Consider the following 23692-nt stretch of genomic DNA (forward strand, 5'->3'; position numbering starts at 1 on the left):
GCCCCCGAACTCTACACGCCCTGTGTCAGAGATGGGACCAGACGTAAGCTACAGATGAAGACTCAGAAATTGCATTTTTCAGCCTGTCTGTGCACACGGCACTGGACGGCTCTGGGAGCTGGCTCCCAGCACTTTGTCTGTGCACACGGCACTGGACGGCTCTGGGGAGCTGGCTCCCAGCACTTTGTGCACACGGCACTGGACGGCACTGGGAGCTGGCTCCCAGCACTTTGTGCACACGGCACTGGACGGCACTGGGAGCTGGCTCCCAGCACTTTGTGCACACGGCACTGGACGGCTCTGGGGAGCTGGCTCCCAGCACTTTGTGTGTGCACACGGCACTGGACGGCTCTGGGAGCTGGCTCCCAGCACTTTGTCTGTGCACACGGCACTGGACGGCTCTGGGAGCTGGCTCCCAGCACTTTGTGCACATGGCACTGGACGGCTCTGGGAGCTGGCTCCCAGCACTTTGTGTGTGCACACGGCACTGGACGGCACTGGGAGCTGGCTCCCAGCACTTTGTCTGTGCACACGGCACTGGACGGCTTTGGGAGCTGGCTCCCAGCACTTTGTGTGTGCACACGGCACTGGACGGCTCTGGGAGCTGGCTCCCAGCACTTTGTCTGTGCACATGGCACTGGACGGCTCTGGGAGCTGGCTCCCAGCACTTTGTCTGTGCACACGGCACTGGACGGCTCTGGGAGCTGGCTCCCAGCACTTTGTGTGTGCACACGGCACTGGACGGCTCTGGGAGCTGGCTCCCAGCACTTTGTGCACACGGCACTGGACGGCTCTGGGGAGCTGGCTCCCAGCACTTTGTCTGTGCACACGGCACTGGACAGCTCTGGGGAGCTGGCTCCCAGCACTTTGTCTGTGCACACGGCACTGGACGGCTCTGGGAGCTGGCTCCCAGCACTTTGTGCACACGGCACTAGACGGCTCTGGGGAGCTGGCTCCCAGCACTTTGTCTGTGCACACGGCACTGGACGGCACTGGGAGCTGGCTCCCAGCACTTTGTGCACACGGCACTGTAGGGCACTTGTGTGCTGGCTCCCAACAGACTTCAGGACCTGAACAGCAGCAGCTTATTCTGGGCCTTGAGGGATCCTGCAGTCACGAGCCTCCCTCTGGGATGTGAGCCGACGCTGCCAACCTCCCAGAATTAACTAGAATTGCTAATTTTCAAAGGAACATGAAGGAATCGAGATCAAACGTATACATTAAAAATTGCCGAATCCAACCCAACTGTAAGTAATTTGTTCCAAATAGCCCCCATGGCCAACTGTGGGCAGGACTGCCAACCCTCAGCCCGGGGTGGAGCCTGCGGTCAGCTCTGTGACCCGCCCCACGCAGTGCCGCGTGGACTGGGGTGATGCACACCAGCAGGAGCACAGCACGTTTAGGACATGGGTGTGTTGACTTCTCACTACCAGGGAGCGGTGCTGGGCCTCTCCAGCCTCCTCCCCACCCTCAGAGCCCAGAACCCAGTCCAGAGCTCTTGGTTCAAGGCCTGGCCAGTGTCACAGGAAGCCCATGCAGGGCAGAGTGTGTGGTGAGTTACACGAGAACCCCTCTGCGGCTGACCCCATTTGGAGAGGATTTGTGGCGTGGGAAGTCCTGCCGGCTGATCCTGCGGTAATCTCCCCTGGATTTATGACCGAGGCTTGGGCAGCTTCCCAGGACCGTCTCAGGACATCTATGCACAGTGGTGTGACTCACACATCTAGCAAGGCCGGACTCACAGTTAGTGAGGAGCCAGTCCAGGCACAGAGACCCGGGCAAGCCTGCGTGGGGCCTGTGAGTACAGTGCCTTGTGGGGTCACCACCCAGACCTGCCTGTGCCACTGTGGTGTGGCATGTGGGCACCTGAGCCCCCGTGGCTGGAGTCTGGTGACCTCACCAGCACTGTGGTGTGGCATGCGTGGCACCTGAGCCCCCGTGGCTGGAGTCTGGTGACCTCACCAGCACTGTGGTGTGGCATGCGTGGCACCTGAGCCCCCGTGGCTGGCACGAGTCTGGTGACCTCACCAGCACTGTGGTGTGGCATGCGTGGCACCTGAGCCCCCGTGGCTGGAGTCTGGTGACCTCACCAGCACTGTGGTGTGGCATGCGTGGCACCTGAGCCCCCGTGGCTGGAGTCTGGTGACCTCACCAGCACTGTGGTGTGGCATGCGTGGCACCTGAGCCCCCGTGGCTGGCACTCAGTGCCCTCACCAGCCTCCCCAACCTCTCTGACCTGGACCCACGGGCCCAGGCCTCTGTCAGGCGGGCTGGCTGTCTCCGGGGTGGGTGGGGTCCCTTTCCAGTCAACTCCCTTCTTTTCCTTCTCCTGTGCACGGTGCACCTCAGCCCCATGGCATAGCCCTCCTCCTGCCTGCGGGACTGCCGGCTGGGCCCCTGCTGGGTCCTCTTCCGGCCTCCTTTCCGCAGCCCTCCTCCTGTCCTCAGGCCTGCTCCTGGCTCTGGGGAGCTTTCTGGGGACCAGCTCACACTCCAGCCCCAGGCCCTCTGCAGTCTCCCTGTGAATTGCTGTCTGGCACGCTGCAAGTCGGACGCTGGAGTCGCCTTGCCGCCGGAGTCCTACTTGCTGCTGAGTCTTTTCCGTCCCAGCGTTCCCCTAATCCCTCCCTGGAGTGACTGCTTGGAACCCTTCTTGATACAACCCTCTGCCTCTCCCAAGCCTCCCGAGATCTCCTCCTGAGGGCCGCGCACCCGCACACTGCTCTCCCTCCCAGCTTACAGAGGATGCCGGTCTGCCTCCTCTTCTTCCCTCAGCCTGGCACTTGCTGGGAACCCAGGGAAGAGCCAGCACCAAACCCTGGGTGGAAATTCCTTCTCTCTCTCCTCTGTGGGGCGGATTTCCAACTCCCAGGGCACCTTGCACGGGCCATACTGTGTGCGGGGCGGGGGGTGGGGGTGGGGGGTAGGTGGGGTAGGGGGTTGGGTGGGAGGAGTGGGGGTGGGGTGGGGGGCGGGGAGGGTGGGAGGTGGGGTGGGGTGAGTGGGTGGGTGGGTGGGTGAGTGGGTGGGTAGGGGGTGGGGGGTGAGAGGGGTGGGGGGTGAGAGGGGTGGGGGGTGGGTGGGTGAGTGGGTGGGGTGGTGGGTGGGTGAGTAGGTGGGGGGTGGGGGGTGGGGGGATGGGAGGGGTGGGGGTGGGTGGGGGGTGAGGGTGGGGTGAGTGGGTGGGTGGGGGGTGGGGGGTGGTGAAGGTAGGGTGGGTGGGTGGGGGGATGGGGGTGAGGGTGGGGGGTGGGGGGTGGGGGGTGCATGGGGTGGGGGGTGGGTGAGTGGGTGGGTGGGTGGGGGGGCGGGGGGGTGGGGGGGTGGGGGGTAGGTGGGTGGGTGGGGAGTGGGGGGTTGGGTGGGAGGGGTGGGGGGTGGGGGGGTGGGGGGTAGGTGGGTGGGTGGGGAGTGGGGGGTTGGGTGGGAGGGGTGGGGTGGGGGGGGTGGGGGGGGTAAGTGGGTGGGGGGTGGGGGGGTGAGTAGGTGGGAGGGGTGGGGGGTGGGGGGATGGGGGGTGAAGGTGGGAGGTGGGGTGGGGTGAGTGGGTGGGTGGGTGGGTGAGTAGGTGGGAGGGGTGGGGGGTGAGAGGGGTGGGGGTGGGTGGGGGGTGAGGGTGGGGTGAGTGGGTAGGTGGGGGGTGGGGGTGGTGAAGGTGGGGTGGGTGGGTGGGGGGATGGGGGTGAGGGTGGGGGGTGGGGTGGGGTGAGTGGGTGGGTGGGTGGGGGGTGGGGGGGCGGGGGGTGGGGGGTGTGGGGTACATGGGTGGGTGGGGGGTGGGGGGGTGGGGGGTGGGGGTGAGTGGGTGGGGGTGAGTGGGTGGGGTGGTGGGTAGGTGAGTAGGTGGGTGGGGCGGGGGTGGGGGGATGGGGGGTGAAGGTGGGAGGTGGGGTGGGGTGAGTGGGTGGGTGGGGGGGTGGGGGTGAGGGTGGGGGTGGGGTGGGGTGAGTGGGTGGGGGGGTGGGGGGTGGGGGGGTGGGGGGTGGGGGGGTGGGGGGTGGGTGAGTGGGTGGGTAGGTGGGGGGGCGGGGGGTGGGGGGTGGGAGGTAGGTGGGTGGGTGGGGAGTGGGGGGTTGGGTGGGAGGGGTGGGGTGGGGGGTGGGGGTGGGTGAGTGGGTGGGGGGGGTGGGTGAGTAGGTGGGAGGGGTGAGGGGTGGGGGGATGGGGGGTGAAGGTGGGAGGTGGGGTGGGGTGAGTGGGTGGGTGGGTGGGTGAGTGGGTGGGTAGGGGGTGGGGGGTGAGAGGGGTGGGGGGTGGGTGGGTGAGTGGGGGGGGGTGGGTGGGTGAGTGGGTGGGGGGTGGGTGAGTGAGTGGGTGGGGGGTGGGTGGGTGAGTGGGTGGGGGGTGGGTGAGTGAGTGGGTGGGGGGTGGGTGGGTGAGTGGGTGGGGGTGAGTGGGTGGGGTGGTGGGTAGGTGAGTAGGTGGGTGGGGCGGGGGTGGGGGGATGGGGGGTGAAGGTGGGAGGTGGGGTGGGGTGAGTGGGTGGGTGGGTGGGTGAGTGGGTGGGTAGGGGGTGGGGGGTGAGAGGGGTGGGGGGTGGGTGGGTGAGTGGGGGTTGGGGGGGTGAGTGGGTAGGGAGTGGGGGGTGAGAGGGGTGGGAGTGTGGGGGGTGGGTGGGTGAGTGGGTGGGGGGGTGGGTGGGTGAGTGGGTGGGGGGTGGGTAGGTGAGTGGGTGGGTAGGGGGTGGGGGGTGAGAGGGGTGGGGGGTGGGTGGGTGAGTGGGTGGGGGGTGGGTGGGTGAGTAGGTGGGGGGTGAGTAGGTGGGAGGGGTGCGGGGTGGGGGGTGGGGGGGTGGGGGGGTGGGGGGGTGGGGGGGTGGGGGGTGGGTGGTGAGTAGGTGGGGGGTGAGTAGGTGGGAGGGGTGGGGGTGGGGGGGTGGGGTGGGGGGGTGAGAGGGGTGGGGGGTGGGGGTGAGGGTGGGGGGTGGGGTGGGTGGGTAGGTGGGTGGGGGTGAGTAGGTGGGAGGGGTGGGGGGCGGGGGGGTGGGAGGTGGGGTGGGGTGAGTAGGTGGGGGGTGAGTAGGTGGGAGGGGTGGGGGGTGGGGGGGTGGGGTGGGGGGGTGAGAGGGGTGGGGGGTGGGGGTGGGGGTGGGGGGTGAGAGGGGTGGGGGGTGGGGGTGGGGGTGGGGGGTGAGAGGGGTGGGTAGGTGGGTGGGGGTGAGTAGGTGGGAGGGGTGGGGGGCGGGGGGTGGGAGGGGTGGGGGGTGGGTGGGTGAGTAGGTGGGGGTGAGTAGGTGGGAGGGGTGGGGGGTGGGGGGTGGGAGGGGTGGGGGGTGGGTGGATGAGTAGGTGGGGGTGAGTAGGTGGGAGGGGTGGGGGGTGGGGGGTGGGAGGGGTGGGGGGTGGGTGGTGAGTAGGTGGGGGGTGAGTAGGTGGGAGGGGTGGGGGGTGGGGGGGTGGGGTGGGGGGGTGAGAGGGGTGGTGGGTGGGGGTGAGGGTGGGGGGTGGGGTGGGTGGGTAGGTGGGTGGGGGTGGGGGGTGAGAGGGGTGGGGGGTGGGTGGGTGAGTAGGTGGGAGGGGTGGGGGGTGGGGGGGTGGGGTGGGGGGGTGAGAGGGGTGGGGGGTGGGGGTGAGGGTGGGGGGTGGGGTGGGTAGGTAGGTGGGTGGGGGTGAGTAGGTGGGAGGGGTGGGGGGTGGGGGGGTGAGTAGGTGGGGGTGAGTAGGTGGGAGGGGTGGGGGGTGGGGGGTGGGGGGTGGGGGGGTGGGTGAGTAGGTGGGGGGTGAGTAGGTGGGAGGGGTGGGGGGCGGGGGGTGGGAGGTGGGGTGGGGGTGAGGGTGGGGGGTGGGGTGGGTGGGTAGGTGGGTGGGGGTGAGTAGGTGGGAGGGGTGGGGGGTGGGTGGGTGAGTAGGTGGGGGTGAGTAGGTGGGAGGGGTGGGGGGTGGGTGGGTGAGTAGGTGGGGGTGAGTAGGTGGGAGGGGTGGGGGGTGGGTGGGTGAGTAGGTGGGGGTGAGTAGGTGGGGGTGGGGGGTGGGAGGGGTGGGGGGTGGGTGGTGAGTAGGTGGGGGGTGAGTAGGTGGGAGGGGTGGGGGGTGGGGGGGTGGGGTGGGGGGGTGAGAGGGGTGGTGGGTGGGGGTGAGGGTGGGGGGTGGGGTGGGTGGGTAGGTGGGTGGGGGTGGGGGGTGAGAGGGGTGGGGGGTGGGTGGGTGAGTAGGTGGGAGGGGTGGGGGGTGGGGGGGTGGGGTGGGGGGGTGAGAGGGGTGGGGGGTGGGGGTGAGGGTGGGGGGTGGGGTGGGTAGGTAGGTGGGTGGGGGTGAGTAGGTGGGAGGGGTGGGGGGTGGGGGGGTGAGTAGGTGGGGGTGAGTAGGTGGGGGTGGGGGGTGGGAGGGGTGGGGGGTGGGGGGGTGAGTAGGTGGGGGTGAGTAGGTGGGGGTGGGGGGTGGGAGGGGTGGGGGGTGGGGGGGTGAGTAGGTGGGGGTGAGTAGGTGGGAGGGGTGGGGGGTGGGGGTGAGCAGCATGGCGGAGTGGAAGTCAGCCTGCTCTCCCCGCATGGCCTCACTCGCATGTTCTCTCCCAGGGGACCTCTGTCCTGGCCTCTGTCCCTCCTTCTCCACTAGAAGGGGGACTGAGGTAGGGCTTGAACTCAACCCTCAAGTGCTGATGAAATATTTAATTCTCATGAACAAGACAGTCACCAGAACATTTTTTGTAGCAGCAGAATATTGTCAGCTGTCTAAAGGTCCAAGAGTCTGGGAGAGACCAAAGGAATGCATCAGAACATACAGCACTTAAATTGAACAGATGAGACGTCGCAGAGTGGCCTCTGGATGCACTATTAAACTTAAGAACAAAAAAGAAAAAGAAGAGCAAAATGCGGACCACAGCAAACGTGTGTGTGACGTGCTGGTTTCCAGATGCACGCAGACAGAAGGGTGCCGTGTGCATGTCTGCGGGGGTGAGTGGTCTCCTACAAACGCACTTCTCACTTCAAGTACTTTTTTGTGTGCTGGTCCTGGGGCTTAGCCTCCAGGCCTGGACGCTGTCTCTGAGCTCTTCAGCTCAAGGCCAGCACTCTACCGCTTGAGCCACAGCACCATTTCCAGTTTTCTAGTGGTTAATTGGAGATCAGAGTCTCATGGACTTTCCTGTCGGGTCTGGCTTTGAACTGAGATCCTCAGATCTCAGCCTCCTGAGAGCTAGGATGACTGGCGTGAGCCACCAGTGTCCAGACACTGGATATATGGTACTCTTCAATGGTCAGTCATTTAATTTCTAATATGAGAATGTTCATTAATTTCTCTGGCAAAAACTTTTAAAATATTTTTTGGGTCAGTTGTGGGGCTTGAACTCAGGGCCTGGGCGCTGTCTCTGAGCTTCTTTGTGCTCAAGGCTAGCGCTCTACCACTTGAGCCACAGCGCCACTGCCAGTTTTGGGGTAGTTAATTGGAGATAAGAGTCTCACAGGGACTTTTCTGCCCCATGATCCTCAGATCTCTGCACCCTACGGGGCACCAATGCCTGGTGCTTTTTACAGACTTTAAGGGCCAAGCACTGAATAAGATTTGAAATACATCACAGGAACCAGATGTCTCTCTCTCCAGGACAGTGGACAGAAGGGCCCGGTTCACAGTAAGCTATAGCCACTGGGCTGACAGACAGTACAGCACACTCAGATAATAAAGCAGGATGAGGTCACTGCGGGGTCTGTGAGGGACGTCCCACGGGGTCACATGGGGTCTGTGAAGGACGTCCCATGGGGTCCCACGGGGTCTGTGAGGGACGTCCCACGGGGTCACATGGTGTCTGTGAGGGACGTCCCACGGGGTCACATGGGGTCTGTGAGGGACGTCCCACGGGGTCAGTGCGGGGTCTGTGAGGGACGTCCCACGGGGTCACATGGGGTCTGTGAGGGACGTCCCACGGGGTCAGTGCGGGGTCTGTGAGGGACGTCCCACGGGGTCACATGGGGTCTGTGAGGGACGTCCCACGGGGTCAGTGCGGGGTCTGTGAGGGACGTCCCATGGGGTCACATGGGGTCTGTGAGGGACGTCCCACGGGGTCACATGGTGTCCGTGAGGGACGTCCCACGGGGTCACATGGGGTCTGTGAGGGACGTCCCACGGGGTCACATGGGGTCTGTGAGGGACGTCCCACGGGGTCAGTGCGGGGTCTGTGAGGGACGTCCCATGGGGTCACATGGGGTCTGTGAGGGACGTTGCACGGGGTCACATGGTGTCTGTGAGGGACGTCCCATGGGGTCACATGGGGTCTGTGAGGGACGTCCCACGGGGTCAGTGCGGGGTCTGTGAGGGACGTCCCATGGGGTCACATGGGGTCTGTGAGGGACGTTGCACGGGGTCACATGGTGTCTGTGAGGGACGTCCCATGGGGTCACATGGGGTCTGTGAGGGACGTCCCACGGGGTCAGTGCGGGGTCTGTGAGGGACGTCCCACGGGGTCACATGGGGTCTGTGAGGGACGTCCCACGGGGTCACATGGTGTCTGTGAGGGACGTCCCATGGGGTCACACGGGGTCTGTGAGGGACGTCCCATGGGGTCACATGGGGTCTGTGAGGGACGTTGCACGGGCATCTTGTGACATGGCCTTGCCTGCCCACTGCCTTCTGGAACATGGCTGGAGTGGCAGAGTGGCGTCACCCAGTGCTTAGGGGAGCCCTGCGGCAGCTCGGGTTTCTTAGGGTGGGGCTGTGTCTCAGGAGACACCAGTCTTCTCCGGCACCTGGAGGCTGTGGTGGACCACCGTGCGAGGCCCAAGTGGGGAATGATCTCAAAGCCTCCCAGGCCTCCCCACAGGGAGACAGAAGCCAGTCAGCACTCCATTTCAACATCACCGTCAGCGACTCCACCCTACACTGACCTGGCCCCTACCTCTGCTTCAGTCAGACCTCACCTCGCTCGGCCAAGCCCTGGAGTCTGCAGACGTGGGCATGGGGGGCAGAGCCACGTGGCGGTCCTGCCCTCCCGGCCCGCGTGGCTTGCAGGGCTGCCCCTCCCGCCCCTCCCGCCCGCCAGCACAGTCCCCCAGGGCTTCCGGGGGCTTCCGGGAGGCATTCTCAGATGGAGGCCTTGCAGGGCTCCGTTCACAGCAGGGTTCCGTTGGTCTGAGCAGCATTGTCACAAAAGCAAGAACAACTCCTTGGCCCCAGAGTGAGTGTTTTGAACAAGCTTAGCCTTGAGACTAGTGTTTGTTAGGATTTGTCACATGCTTTTTAAAACATTGATTCATCATGTAATGAAGAGCAAGATTCCATATCAGACTTATACACCTTGTGTCACTGGTCCTCCTTCACACCTGCTCCTTCCTGCGTCCGCAGTGTCCCTTCTAGCTGAATGAGGCCCTGTCCGCTCCCTTCCCACGGCCTGGCCCACCAGAAGGCTCAGCTCGCGCTGTCCCTGTCAGGCTCTGGTCCATCACCTCTGTGCACTAGCACGTGAGCCCTCACTAGGACTAGGGAAGGTGGGCTGAGAGTCAGCCCCGCCTCTTCCCCAGGGCTGGGAGGCTGGCAACCAAACACTCTTTTCAAGTCAAACAGTAGAGTAAATCAGATAAAAATATTATAAAACTAAAATGGAAAGTAAGAACCATCAATGTAAGTGTCATCCAAGCAGACTTTTGAGACTGCAAATAAACCAAGTAAGTTTTCCCATTTGCACCAAACAGGGGTGGGGGCATCCTACAGTCTAGAACTGAGAGAACAAGGAAGCATCCTACAATCTAGAACTGAGAGAACAGGGGTATCTTACAGTCTAGAACTGAGAGAACAAGGAAGCATCCTACAATCTAGAACTGAGAGAACAAGGAAGCATCCTACAATCTAGAACTGAGAGAACAGGGGTATCTTACAGTCTAGAACTGAGAGAACAAGGAAGCATCCTACAGTCTAGAACTGAGATAACAAGGAAGCATCCTGCAGTCTAGAACTGAGAGAACAGGAGCATCCTACAGTCTAGAACTGAGAGAACAAGGAAGCATCCTACAGTCTAGAACTGAGAGAACAGGTGAGCATCCTACAGTCTAGACTGAGTCACTCAGCTATCACTTGTACCCAAGCAAGCAAGCAGTATTCTCCAGCTCTGCCTGGGGTACAGCAGCCCAGGAACCTGCTGGTGTCCACACACAGATGTGAGCATTCTCCACGTGCTGGCATGCTGTAGTGTACGCACACCGGAGAGCCACCGCCAGCCTCAGGCCAGCACTGGACACAGAGTGCCTGGCTCCCACAAACCTTTTTTTTTTAAGTACTGTTTTCAAACTTTAAAAAATTAAGTATTTTACATAAAGCTTTCTTCCTGCTAAGTCCTATAAAAATCGGGAGCTGGGCATTTTGTAACCTGCATCTCCTTGGTAAGCAGCTGGCTGGGGTGAGGCTGCTCTTCCCAGGACCCCAGGGCTCATGGCTCCAATGGCCTGTCTTCCCAGTCCAGCGGTCCTGAGCTCTGGATTCTCCCTAAGGCTGTGACCATCAAGGTCAGCCTGCGGTCTTCATAGAGCCTGCCTTCCGGCAGGTGCTACAAAGCTGAGCTCCTGGACACATATTCTCTGGACAGAGTTCCGCAAGACAATTTGGAGGGTGTGGCCTTGAGACCTGTGTGTGTGTGTGTGTGTGTGTGTGTGTGTGTGTGTGTGTGTGTGTGTGTGTGTGTGTGTGTCTCAGGATCACAGGTATTGAAGGCTAGAAAGAGTCCTATGACCAGATTAGGAAATGGAGCTTTAAAGGACAGGAAAGGCAAAGGCGCTGCTCTGTCCAGCCTCAGAGCCGCAGGCTGCCTGTGGCTACAGATCTCTGAAATGTGGCCTCAGTGGGGCTCAATGCTCACTAGAAATATTCTAGGTTCTAAGACAGCATAAAATAATTTAAAGTAATAATTTTATATTGAACAAAAGTCAAAATGATAAAGAATTAGATACATTTGGGTAAATGTAAAATTAAAACCAACATTACATGCCTCTCTTTTACTTCATGTGGCTACTAGAAAAACTTAAATCAGTTGTATGGCTCATCTTGAGTTCTATTGGAAAGACCAGTCTAGAACCAAGACCAGATTCTGAGGTCTGCTGGAGGTCTGCGAGCTGTTTTAACAGAACCTTACTTTGATTTTACTTTCTTTCTTGAAGAAGATAAAATTGTGGCATAGATCATAGAAAAAGAAAGCACAAGGCCAGGCTCCTGTGGCTCACACTTATTATGCCAGCTGAGATCTGAGGATTGCAGTTCAAGGCTAGCCTGGGCAGGAAAGTCTGTGAGACTCTTATCTTCCATAAACTATTCAGAACAGGCTGGAAGTGGTACTGTGGCACAAGTGGTAGAGCCTCACTTTAAGCACAAAGAGACTCAGTGAAACACTTGGCCCTGAGTTCAAGCCCTAGGGCTGGCAAAAAGGAAAGCACAAGGATAAAAGTTGTCGGTATTTTTGATGAATGGGTGCTGTCCCAAAGCCCTTCTGTGGTGTAAACATGTGGGAGGCCCAGTCAGTCTCTTTCTGACCAACTGAGGACAGAGTGGACAGGTCTGTCTTCAAGAAAATAAAATTATTATTTCAGTGTTCATAAGATTTTGGGGTGAGTTTCTATCATTACTAAATGGACTAAAGTCACTGTAATAAGTATGGCCAAGATTTAAAATGGAAGAATTCAAACAAATGCTCAGTTCTTGAAAAATTAGAGCTGACTTTGAAAACGTAATTGTGACTGTTATCAAGCCAGGGGAACCGTTGCTGTTAGAGACCGAAGCTTTCATTTACAAGGTTTGCAGGATGCCCTCCCTGGCACACTGCTAGGTGAGGTTTGCTCGCAGTGTGCTAACGCTGGGAAAGGCAGACCCGAGGCGTCAGTACCCGCCCACAGTCAGGAGAGGAGGCTGTGCGAAGTCAGCCTTTCCCAAATGAGCAGATGAGCCCGTCTAGGACCTACCTCTGTGGCTTTTGGGTTGAGTGCTTAGAAGCTCTGCACATTTTGTTTCTTCCTCCTGTATTTCCAGATGAAATCGGCATTCTGGATGGATGCTGTTCACCTGTTCAAGGTTGAAAGAAATAGAAGCATCTAAATTGTGCAGGAGGCAAGTCAAGCAAAAATCAACATGAGAGAAATGCGTCGCCATTCTAAACTGCTTTCAAACTAACACTCATGTAAAAGTGATCAGTCACTTGGCTGTGAAGGCCTCGCAAATGCACTAACGAGGTCACAAGCCAGGTGACAGGAGCTGGCAGGGGATTTGTCTTTAGCTCAAGTATGGTGGGGACATTCCAGTGGCAAGTAACCCCGGTGTGCAAGATTGATTCTGTGAGAGGTCATCATGGCAGATGACCTAAAGTGATGTCTCTATGAATTGAAGGACTCCATACTACTGTGTCAGATAGGGATGGTGTACCTGTTACCAAACTGGCCGATGACAATGCTTGCTGAGCACGCCTTGCGACCCGGCTTCTTACCTACTTTTGCACTTGCAATAGACCAAGGGAGCAAACTTGGACTTTTAAAGAATAAAAGCATCATCTGTTGCTTTAACACCTGCCAAGTGGTTCAATTCAATCCTTTACCTCTCCTGGTGAGTTTTATAGCCAGTAGCAATGCAACACAGCACTAATTGTCAGCCTAGAAAAGGAACTTGCTCCGTTGTTTGAAGAAGTGATCAAAGTAGTGGTTTTGATGTATACCTCATCTTGTTATAACAACACAAGTCGATCCAGCGATCTTTAGACCACAATGCTTTTCTCTGTATGTAAGTATGCAAGTAAGAATGGGCCTCTCTTCCACCTTACACTAAAGACGCAGCCTGTAGGTGCAGTTTATAGTCAGACCAGGCATTACATTCGCTTTGTGAGGGAGAATAGGGGCAAGCTGACGTGGTTCGGCCGATCGCTCTGCAGCCACCACACGTGCATGGGGTCCTGTGAAGTGATCAGAATCAAAATGGCGTGCTGCTCACTTGAGCCTTTGAGTGTTCCCTGTGGTAGAGGACTCGCGGGAGGTAAGGGCACAGCAGACCCTCTTCCTGTAACAATGAGACATTTTTCCTTCCATGGTGTTTTATTTCTTTGTACTGAGAGCGAGGAAGATAAAATGGCTTAGTAAATGTAATAAAATCAGTACAATCACTACATTATGTATTATGCTGTGGTGTAGACATATATATATATATATATATATATATATATATATGTAATAAGTTCAGGGGGTGCTTCTCTTTAATGAAAAGGAAAATTATAGCTTATTCTTTTCTTCCTACTCTGCTCTCTATAACCAATCAGCATTTTATCAATTGTTCTTTACAGAATTTAAATATGATTTTTTACTGAATCCTGCTTCCAGTATCAGTATGACTATAAATGTGATAGCTTTAGCCATTTTTTCATATGAATATAAATAAAATAGTATTAAAAATAAAAAAGTGATCACTTTCATTTTCTTTGCCCCATTTGTTAGGAAATGGAAAGACTTGGAAAAAAATTATATTAAGTGAAGTAAGCCAGGCCCAAAGAAACATAGGTCCCACGGTTTCCCTTATTTGCAATTACTAGTACATGTCTGAATCAAGCAGAAACAGTCAGATAAGTTGATGTTAAGTGAAATGAACCCTAAGATAAGGACTCAAGTGGTTTTTCTTTCTTGTGATTGTTTCTAACATATTTATAAGATGATTTCTTTGTTGCTTTGTATGTCCCTCTCCCATGGTATAACCCCTGCTTTCACTGTATTTGATGTTGGTATAATTTGGGGAGGGGAAGGGAAAAAACAAATCGTCGAAATAGGGATACAGGTGGACCCATTGCAACAACGAGATGTACAAGTTGTTATGTCGAAAAAAAACTTTACAACTTTGGCAGGTGGAGTGTGCGGGGGGAGTGTAGTCCTGGAGATGGGAGGGCAGGGATGGTAAAGGAAAAACAAAGGAGGAAGCAACAATGTTTGATAAGAAATGTACTCATTACCTTGCTCATGTAATTGTAACCCCTCTGTGTGGTATTTTCACAATAAAAAACTTAATAATAAAAAAATCTTTTCACTTTGTAAAAGGTTTTTTTTAAATTAAACAAAATCAAATAAAGTTTTTTTTGATTCTGAGCAGGAAAGTTAACACACAACATTGTTGTTAGTATTAATTTAAGGGCAATGGAGCTCTTTTAACGAACCCATAATGACTCATTATTCAAGGCCATCCTCTTCATAGCCTTTGATTTGATTCAAGTAAGCGCATGTTTATTCTTAAGGACGGTGTGCTATACACAGAGCCTCATCTGAGGACCATCTGTGTTCACTGTGGTTGTAAGAGGATAATGGTATTTTTAAAGGCTTCAGGACACAATGGAAACTTAACCTTTACAGACAAAACTGTCATCATTTTGACTCTAGCACTTGATGTAAAGGAGTTTTTCAAATAGATGAGAGGCATGGGAAAGGAGGGCAGAGGGGAGAGCCACACCGCGGTGGTTCCACAGCCATGGACAGTTTCTGGTCAGGACACACAGCCGGGTCACAGCCTCCGTGTGTGGTGTCACCGATGCTCTCCACGGCACGGTAGCAGGCAGAGGCCCACAGGCTTGCGTCTCAGCACCGTTCTCAACTCTGCTTCACGAACACTCACATTCTTTGTTTCTGTGCCTGTCTCAGACCTCAGCAGGAGGAAAAGGCCGTCGCTGTCCCCAGCTGCCACCCACGTCCCTCCTTCTCTCTCCTTCTCTCTCTCTTCTTCCTTTTTTCTCCCTCCTCCTGCCCCTCTTTCTTTTTCTCCCTGCATCTCATATTCCACACTTTCTCTCTGTATTTCTCTTTCTCTGTCTTGACCTTACTCTCTCCTCTCATTAAGACTTTACTTTTACTAAAATAGTAAGAAATAGAATCATACTCTTGGCCATATTGTGGCCATCTGTGTACCCCCTACTGATACAGGTCATCCAGAATTCCATGCAAGAACAAGATTTCCTACCAGAATTAAAAGAAGAAACCTAGGCTGGATTCTTCTTAACCTATTAACTCAACCACCAAACGTAGAGGTTCCCTGCAAGCCTCGTGTTTCTCACACATCAGCAGGTGATTGTCTACATTTCAGAGTTGGCGAGGGCCATATCCATTTTAAAATAAAAACGTGCTCAAAGCCTGGGAGTAGCTGGCATTTTCAGGACGCGCTTTGGGACACCTGAAGGCCCACTGGAGCAGATTTGTCCCCAGGTCTCTGGGGCCATCTCCAGGCTCTGGGCTCTGGGGTCATCTCTGGACTCTGGGGCCATCTCCAGGTTCCGGGGCCATCTCTGGGCCTCCGGGGTCATCTCCAGGTCTCTAGGGTCATCTTGGGGCTCTGGGGTCATCTCCAGGTCTCTAGGGTCATCTTGGGCTCCGGGTCATCTCTGGCTCTGGGGTCATCTTCGGGACTGTCCGAGCCGTGGCGCGCGCAGGAAAACCAGAATTCGATCAGCGATCAGTTTTCCTTAAACAAGGGCGCTGGCCGCAAAAGCTCCAGAAGAGCGAGCCTTCCTCCAGCCGCCGTGGGGTGCGCCCTGACACGCGTGTGCCACGCACAGGGGGGGTGCGCCCTGACACGCGTGTGCCACGCACAGGGGGGTGCGCCCTGACACGCGTGAGCCACGAGCAAGGGGGGTGCGCCCTGACACGCGTGAGCCACGAGCAAGGGGGGTGCGCCCTGACACGCGCACACCACGCACAGGGGGGTGCGCCCTGACACGCGCACACCACGCACAGGGGGGGTGCACCCTGACACGCGTGAGCCACGAGCAAGGGGGGTGCGCCCTGACATGCGCGAGCCACGCACAGGGGGGTGCGCCCTGACACGCATGAGCCACGCACAGGGGGGTGCGCCCTGACACGCGCACACCACGCACAGGGGGGTGCGCCCTGACACGCATGAGCCACGCACAGGGGGGTGCGCCCTGACACGCGCACACCACGCACAGGGGGGTGCGCCCTGACACGCGTGTGCCACGCACAGGGGGGTGCGCCCTGACACGCGCGCCACGTGCAGGGCGGGGGCGCCCTGAGACGCGCGGGGGGTCGCCCGTGAGACACGCGCGCCACGCGCGGGGGGGGGGGGGCCCTGGGGCCGGAGCCAAGGGGGAGGCTGAACCCCGGGCCGCGCGGCCGAGGCTCTGCGGGAACACGCGGGTCCTCGGGTTCCCACGGACACTGACATGAACCGGCCGGGCCCGGGGCCAGGAGGGGCCGAGGCTGCGCACCCCGGCCCGGCCCGGCGGGGGGCGGCGGATGCGGCTCGGCGCGGAGGGAACACCGGGCGCAGCGACCTGCCGGGACTCGGGGACCCCAGCCCGGGACTCGGGGACCCCAGCCCGGGACTCGGGGACCCCAGCGCAGGACTCGGGGACCCCAGCCCGGGACTCGGGGACCCCAGCCCGGGACTCGGGGACCCCAGCCCGGGACTCAGGGACCCCAGCCCGGGACTCGGACCCCAACCCGGGACTCGGGGACCCCAACCCGGGACTCGGGGACCCCAGCCCGGGACTCGGGGACCCCAGCCCGGGACTCGGGGACCCCAGCCCGGGACTCAGGAACTCTCAGCCGGGGACCCGCGGCCGGGGCGCAGCGACCGGCCGAGCCAGTTCATCAACCTGGAGTCAAAGAAGACGGGGTCCCGCCTCTGGCGAGGCCGTCGGGCTGCGCCTCGGGCTCCCGCAGCCCGGGAGAGGGTCCGGCCCGGCCGCGGGACGCGGGCGGCACTCACCGGCAGCAGCAGCCAGCAGCAGCAGCAGCAGCTCAGCAGCGCGGGCGCCCTCATCCCGGGCTCGGCGTCCGCCGTCCCCAGCGCCCGCACGGGCTCCCAACGCCTGGCTGGGCTCGGTCCCCGCGGGGCCCGCGCCCGCCGCCGCCCGGCCCCGCCCCGCCCCGCGCCCCGCCCCGCACCCCGCCCCTCGCCCCGCGCCCAAGCCCCGCCCCGCTCCTACCACCGCCCCCCCTCGCCCCGCCCCTCGCCCCGCCCCTCGCCCCGCCCCTCGCCCCCGCCCCTCGCCCCGCGCCCAAGCCCCGCCCCGCTCCTACCACCGCCCCAGCCCTCGCCCCGCCCCGCGCCCCGCCCCGCACCCCGCCCCTCGCCCCGCGCCCAAGCCCCGCCCCGCTCCTACCACCGCCCCAGCCCTCGCCCCGCCCCTCGCCCCGCCCCGCGCCCCGCCCCTCGCCCCCGCCCCTCGCCGCCCCCTCCCCTGCCTCCTCCAGAGCGCCCCTGGCTCTGCCCTCGCCCCGCCCCTCGCTCCGCCCCGCCCACCTCGCCCCGTCCCCGTCCATGCCCCGCCCCACCCGCCCCGCCCCTCGCCCCGCCCCGCCCCTCGCCCCCGCCCCTCGCCCCGCCCCTCGCCCCGCCCCGCCCCTCGCCCCGCCCCTCGCCCCGCCCTCCGCCCCGCCCCCCGCCCCGCCCTCCCTCCTCCCGAGAGCAGGGAGATGGGAATTAAAAGGAGGTCACGGCCGCTGGGCCGCCGCCCGCTCGGGGGCGGGGCTCGCGTTCGCCCAAGGCTGGAAATCCGCCCGGGGCGCCATGGCCGGCGAGCCTGGACCAGCGCCTTCGCCCCGAGTTCGAGGCCAGAGGCGCGCAGGTGCCATGGTGACACCTGCCCTGAGAAGAGGCCCAGAGCCGGGCTTCCTGGGGAGCCCTGACCCCGCCCAGGACAGGGGAGGATGCAGCCCTGACCCCTGACCTCGCCCAGGACAGGGGAGGGTGCAGCCCTGACCCCTGGCCCCTGACCCCGCCCAGGACAGGGGAGGGTGCAGCCCTGACCCCTGGCCCCTGACCCCGCCCAGGACGGGAGAGGGTGCAGCCCTAACCCCTGACCCCGCCCAGGACAGGGGAGGGTGCAGCCCTGACCCCTGACCCCGCCCAGGACAGGGGAGGGTGCAGCCCTGACCCCTGGCCCCGCCCAGGACAGGGGAGGGTGCAGCCCTGACCCCTGGGCCCTGACCCCACCCAGGACAGGGGAGGGTGCAGCCCTAACCCCTGACCCCGCCCAGGACAGGGGAGGGTGCAGCCCTGACCCCTGACCCCGCCCAGGACAGGGGAGGGTGCAGCATCCCAGTGGACCCGTTGGCTCAGGCAGGAGCAGAGCCTTCCCAGAAAGCCGGGCCAGCCCAGCGCAGGGCCAGCGCGGTCCTGAGGTTCCCTGTCTGCATCCTTTCTGGCCTGGTCCTGTGGGTGGGCATCCTTTCTGGTCCTGTGGGCTGAGCATCCTTTCTGGTCCTGTGGGGTGGGCATCCTTTCTGTCCTGTGGGGAGGGCATCCTTTCTGTCCTGTGGGGAGGGCATCCTTTCTGTCCTGGTCCTGTGGGGTGGGCATCCTGTCTGGTCCTGTGCGGTGGACATGCTTTCTGGTCCTGTGGGGTGGGCATCCTGTCTGGTCCTGTGGGGAGGGCATCCTTTCTGGTCCTGTGGGGTGGACATCCTTTCTGGTCCTCTGGGGTGGACATGCTTTCTGGTCCTGTGGGGTGGGCATCCTTTCTGGTCCTGTGGGTGGACATCCTTTCTGGTCCTGTGGGTGGACATCCTTTCTGGTCCTGTGCGGTGGACATGCTTTCTGGTCCTGTGGACATCCTTTCTAGCCTGGTCCTGTGGGTGGACATCCTTTCTGGTCCTGTGGGGTGGGCATCCTTTCTGGGCCCGGGCCTGGTCCTGGTCTCTCGACTGGTCTCCAAGGAGCAAAAGGAGAGCCTGGTCTTTTCCACGGATGGCTTCAGTTCGCTGAGGCACAGCGTCAGCACCTCTCTGTGTCCTCAGCCGGGGACCTGCGGTGCCCTGGGCCTGAGCACACCGGTGCATGCACGCCTCCACAGCCTGCTGCTCCCGAGATGGAGCAGAATTCCCCACATGTGCTTGGCCTGCTTCTCAGGGTGACTCAGACTTTAGTCAGGGGCCAGCCTTGGGGTGTCTCTACCAGCTCCTAAACGTCCTGGTGTGCAGTACTGCTGTGGGGCAGCACCCCGCTAAAATTCACCAACCTGGGCTCCCGACTCAGGACAGCGTCCAGCCCCTGCTGCTCCCACTGTGGGTGGCACCCTGACGGATGTACTCACCAGAGTAAACCTCCAGCAGGCGTGTGCAGTCTCAGCCAGCAGCCTCTAGCTCTTTCCCAGCGGTTAGGGAGCTTGGTTGGGGGGTGTACGACAATCCTGGCTTCCTTCGTGTATGAGGTCTCTTCCCCGGCTCCGTCCACATCCGGCTCCCCACTGCCCCGGGGTAAAGGTCTCCTTCCCAGCCTCAGCTCCTGTCCCTGGGCCACCACCGCCCGCAGGGTCGGAGGAATTACAAGGTTTCGGAAAGCTCATTTCGGGACATGGGTTCCCTTGGTGTGAAGATTCTCATGGTGACTCCCTGAGCTGGCCAGGCCTCTCCTGGCTGAGTTTCTGGGTTCTCCTGGGTGTGACTCTTCGCAATGCCGCAGATGCTGGTTCTCTGCACGGCCCCTCCGGCACAGCACAGGCCCAGGCCCGCTTCTTATGAGCAAGACGCCATTTTTGCCTTTCTAAGTTGACACGGACAAAGCTCCCAGGTGGATTGAAGTATGAGGGAGGGGAAGCAACCCCAGCCTCCCCAGAGAGCAATTCCTACTTTGGGTGAGCACCGTCCGTGCCTTCTCTGTGGGCTGGGTAGCTGCATGTGGGAGGGATCTGGGCGGACAGCGGCGGGCCGAGCCCCTGGCGGGCGGCCACTCTCCCTGCAGACCCTGCCACTGCCCACAGCACTGCCCGCGGGCTTACACTGGCATCACTGGGCCAGTCTCATTTACTGCTCAGAGGAGTGGGCGTACCTGGAGAGACACGTTCTTCTGGAGAGAGCCTGCGGGTGACACGGGTTCAGAGCAGCTGTATGTCCAGATTAAAAGCACAAGGTACAGAGAGTCACAAACACCCCATTACCTCTCCACACTTTCCCATGAGCCTGTTTTGTCACATCTTGTACTGCTGTGGCTGAGCGTTGCAATTAGTGGCCCAACATCGTCATCAGCTGGTATCTGCGTTCTCACGGGCGTGTTTCTGGTGTACTTTCTGGCTTGGGCCAACCCACAATAACATGTGCTCCAAAGCTTGACTCTGCTACATACATTCACCCTTCCCACCCCAGCCCCTGGCAACCGCTGGTCTTCCCACTGTCTCTGCGTTGCCTCTTCCAGAACATCGCAGAGTTGGAATGATCCAGAATGTAGCCTTTCCAGAATGGATTCTTTCACTGTAATATACATTTAAGGTTCTTCTGTGTCTTTCTGAGGTGGGGTAGTTCTGTTCAGTGCCAAGTAGTAGTCCTCTGTCTGATGGACCACAGTTTACCCAGCACCTACTTGTAGTTTGTGCTGTTATCCATGTGCAGGCTTTTGTACAGATAAAATTTTAATAATACCAAGGAGAGTGGTTGTTGGATCTCATGGCAAGAGGATGTTTATTTTGCTAGAAATTTCCAAAATGTCTTATGAGGTACTGTACCATCTTTTATTCACATAAGCAAAGGCAACAAGTTCCTGACATTCCACATCCTAGCCCCTCTAGCTTTTGGTTTAGTCCGTGCTTGGGATTTTGACTTTTTAATGTATAGATAGTGGTGTTTGCTGCTGCTTTAGTTTGCAATTCTCTGATGATGTTTGGGTACAGCATCTTTCTTATATTTATTATTTATAGTCTTTTTTGGTGAAGATGTTTTTTTTTTTTTTTTTTTTTTTTTTTTTTTTTGTCAGCCGTGGGGCTTGAACTCTGGGCCTGGGCGCTGTCCCTCAGCTCTTCAGCTCAAGGCGAGCGCTCTACCACTTGAGCCACAGCGCCACTTCCAGTTTTCTGGTGGTTTATTGGAGATAGGAGTCTCACGGTCTCTCCTGCCCGGGCTGGCTTTGAACCGCAATCCTCAGATCTCGGCCTCCTGAGTAGCTAGGATTACAGGCGTGAGCCACCAGCGCCCGGCTGGTTTTTAAGTTTTAAAACTTTCATTTTCTTATTGTTGGAATTGTTAAAGTTCTTTTTGTTTGTTTATTTTCCTTTTCTTTTTTGGTACCAATAATTAAACCCAGGGCATTGAACTTGGTAGGCAAGATCTTTGCCACTGAGCTACATCCTGGTCTGAATGTTCTTTTTATTTGATACAGTTTCTTTTCTTTCTAAAACTTCTATTTTGTTATTGTAAAGGTGATGTACAAAGTGGATACAGTTACAGGTCATGAGCCATTTCTTGTTGAACATTGTCACGTCTCCTGCTTTTGCCCCCACTGTCCCTCCTCCTCTCCCTCCAAGTTGTAAAGGTCATTTCCAACACAGTGTCCTGTGAGTATCTCTGTTGCATTGGTCCACCCTTTGTCCTTTGCTCACCATTTTGTTTCCCCTTCGCTTCTCCAAATCAGATAATGTATATACTGTTTCCTTACAAAATAGGTGATTTGTAAAGACTTTTCATCACAATGCAGCTTGTCTTCTTATTACCTCAAAGTACTTTTGCAAGGCAGAAGATTTTAACTTTAATGAAATCCAGATGATCATTTTATCCCTTTGATCATACTTTTGACATAGCTATAAAAATGGTTGCTCAAGATCATGTTTTCTCATGTTATTGTCTAGCAGTTTTATAGTTTTGCATTTTACATTTAGACCCTCTGATCTACTTTGAGAAAGGCATGAGATCTTCATCTAGGTTTGTTTTTTGCATGTGATGTCAAGTTGTTTCAGAATTATGTGTTGAAAAGATCACCACTGTAACATTATTTGTAGAAAAGATCACCATGTAACTTTAAATTGCCTATTCCCCTCTGTTAAGGGTCAGCTGACTGGACTCACATTGTTCTATTTCTGGGTTCTGTATTCTTGCCTACTGCCTACTAGTTTGTTATTTAGCCACTGCTACATTTCCTTGTTTACTGTAGCTTTAAAGAGAGCCTTGAAGCCAGGCCATGTGCTACAATTAAACACAGCTATGCAATTACCTTTCTTTTTTAATTTTTATTTATTTATTTATTATATTTTTTATTGTGAAAATAATCTTTCTTTATCCTACTTCACTCTCCTCTGGATGTGTGTGTGTCCATGTCATGGGACCGTAAAAAGTTTATTTTTGGTTTTATTAAGGACCCCCCCCCATTTCTGCAGCGGTTTCACTGGTTTAATTCCCACCAACAGGCTCTGTTTTACCCCATATCCTTGTCAGTGTTTGTTTTCTTGATTGCTACCATTCTGACTGGAGTGAGATGGAATTTTAGTGTGGTTTTGATTAGGATTTCTTTCTTTTTTTTTTTTTTTTTTTTTGGGTCCGGTCATGGGGCCTGAACTCTGGGCCTGGGTGCTGTCCCTCAGCTTTTCAGCTCAAGGCTAGCGCTCTACCACTTGAGCCACAGTACCACTTCCGGCTTTTATTATTTTTGCTTATGTGGTGCTGAGGAATCGAACCCAGGGCCTCATGCATGCAAGGTAAGAGCTCTACCACTGAGCCAACTTCCAGCCCTTGATTAGGATTTCTTATGGCTAAGGACGTTGAGCACTTTTTCATGCATCTATTAGCCATTTGTATTTCTTCTTGCAATACTTGTTCAGTTTACTTGCCCATTATTAATCGGACCACGTGAGGTTTTTGGTTGTTTGAACTTTGCTATTTGAGTTCTTTGCATATTGTAGGCATTAATCCTTTTTCTATTGAATAGCTGTCAAACATTTTCTCCCATTCTGTGGGTTGTCTTTTGGGTCTGGTGATTGTTTCTTTTGCTGGGCAAAAACACTTTAGTTTGATGCAGTCCCATTGGTCCAGTCTTGCTCTCATCCGCTGGGCAACTGGAGCCTGTTCCCCAGGGTTCCCTGTGTTTTTCTATGGTAGATCTAAAGGTCAGATCTTACATGGAGCTATTTGATTCGAGTAGAGTTGGGTGAGAGCTAGAGGTGCAGCTTCAGGTTCCCGCAGGTGATACCAGGATTTCCAGCATGGAGAGGCTGTGTTTACTCCAATGTCTGTTTGGGCCTTCTTTGTCGAAAGTTAGTTGGCTGTGCCTGTATGATTAATTCCTGGGTCTTCCATTGGTCTTCAAGTGTGTTTTTGTACTAGTAATGAATTGTTCTGTTACTATGGTTCTGAAGTGTAGTTTGAAATCTGGCATTGTGATACCTCTAGCGGTGCTCAAGAAGGAGAAAAGATGGAAAATAGAGGAGAAAACAAGTGAATAAAAATGATCTTGTGTGATGTAGTTACCAGATATTGTTTATGTAATGAGAAAGAATTAGGAATGGAGAATAGGGATAGAAAAGAGTCTGAATGAGGAAAAAGTTCCACTTGCAGGTAGAGGAGGGTATAAATAGGGAAGGTGTAGGGCGAGGTGATGAAGCCATGATTTGAAAGAGAGGTAAATGGTCTCTATCTGTTTATACAAAAGAAAAAAGTCCAGTTAAATAAACACTTAAAACAATCAACCAGAGACAGATAAGCCTGAGTACAACAGAATATGCATTTTTATTGTTCTTGTATATTTATATGTGTTTATTAACCTGTAGACCTTCTTCACATTGCAAAGGGTGGTCGCAGGCCTAGGCACCAGGGCCTGGTTTCCCTCTGAAGAGCTGTGGGAGAAGGCTCTTAAGCTGACCTAAGATCCTGGAAGGGAGTGTGGGGGCCAGGCAAGTGACCTGGGATGAATGGGGAGATGGCATGGCAGGGCCCAGGCTGGGCCCCTTTCCTGCCAGGTTGGGTTCCTTTAGCCTGCCTTGTGCCCTCCCTGGTAATGCCGGTGAAGGTGAAGGGTGGGGTAGGGTACCTGCCACTTAAGAAAATGAACGGAAA

At 57.3% G+C, this 23692-nt stretch overlaps 1 protein-coding gene and 1 pseudogene across 1 annotated transcript in view; one reads left to right on the forward strand and one right to left on the reverse strand.

The window, feature by feature from the left end:
* The window catches only part of Vipr2 (vasoactive intestinal peptide receptor 2), a 64828-nt gene extending 48076 nt beyond the window's left edge, over positions 1-16752 (reverse strand). Inside the window, exons 1-2 of the mRNA XM_069997213.1 lie at positions 16647-16752; positions 11870-11969 (exon numbers count right to left, since the gene is read on the reverse strand). Of these exons, the coding sequence (XP_069853314.1) occupies positions 11870-11969; positions 16647-16700 (154 nt within the window). The 5' untranslated portion in view covers positions 16701-16752. The remainder of the gene's footprint in view (positions 1-11869; positions 11970-16646) is intronic.
* Positions 12252-12655, forward strand: LOC138809999 (ragulator complex protein LAMTOR3 pseudogene; annotated as a pseudogene).
* Positions 16753-23692: the final 6940 nt, after the last annotated feature.

Source organism: Dipodomys merriami, unplaced genomic scaffold, assembly GCF_024711535.1.
Source record: "Dipodomys merriami isolate MVZ:Mamm:240054 unplaced genomic scaffold, mDipMer1.0.p SCAF_5, whole genome shotgun sequence".
In the NCBI taxonomy this organism is placed as follows: Eukaryota; Metazoa; Chordata; class Mammalia; order Rodentia; family Heteromyidae; genus Dipodomys; species Dipodomys merriami.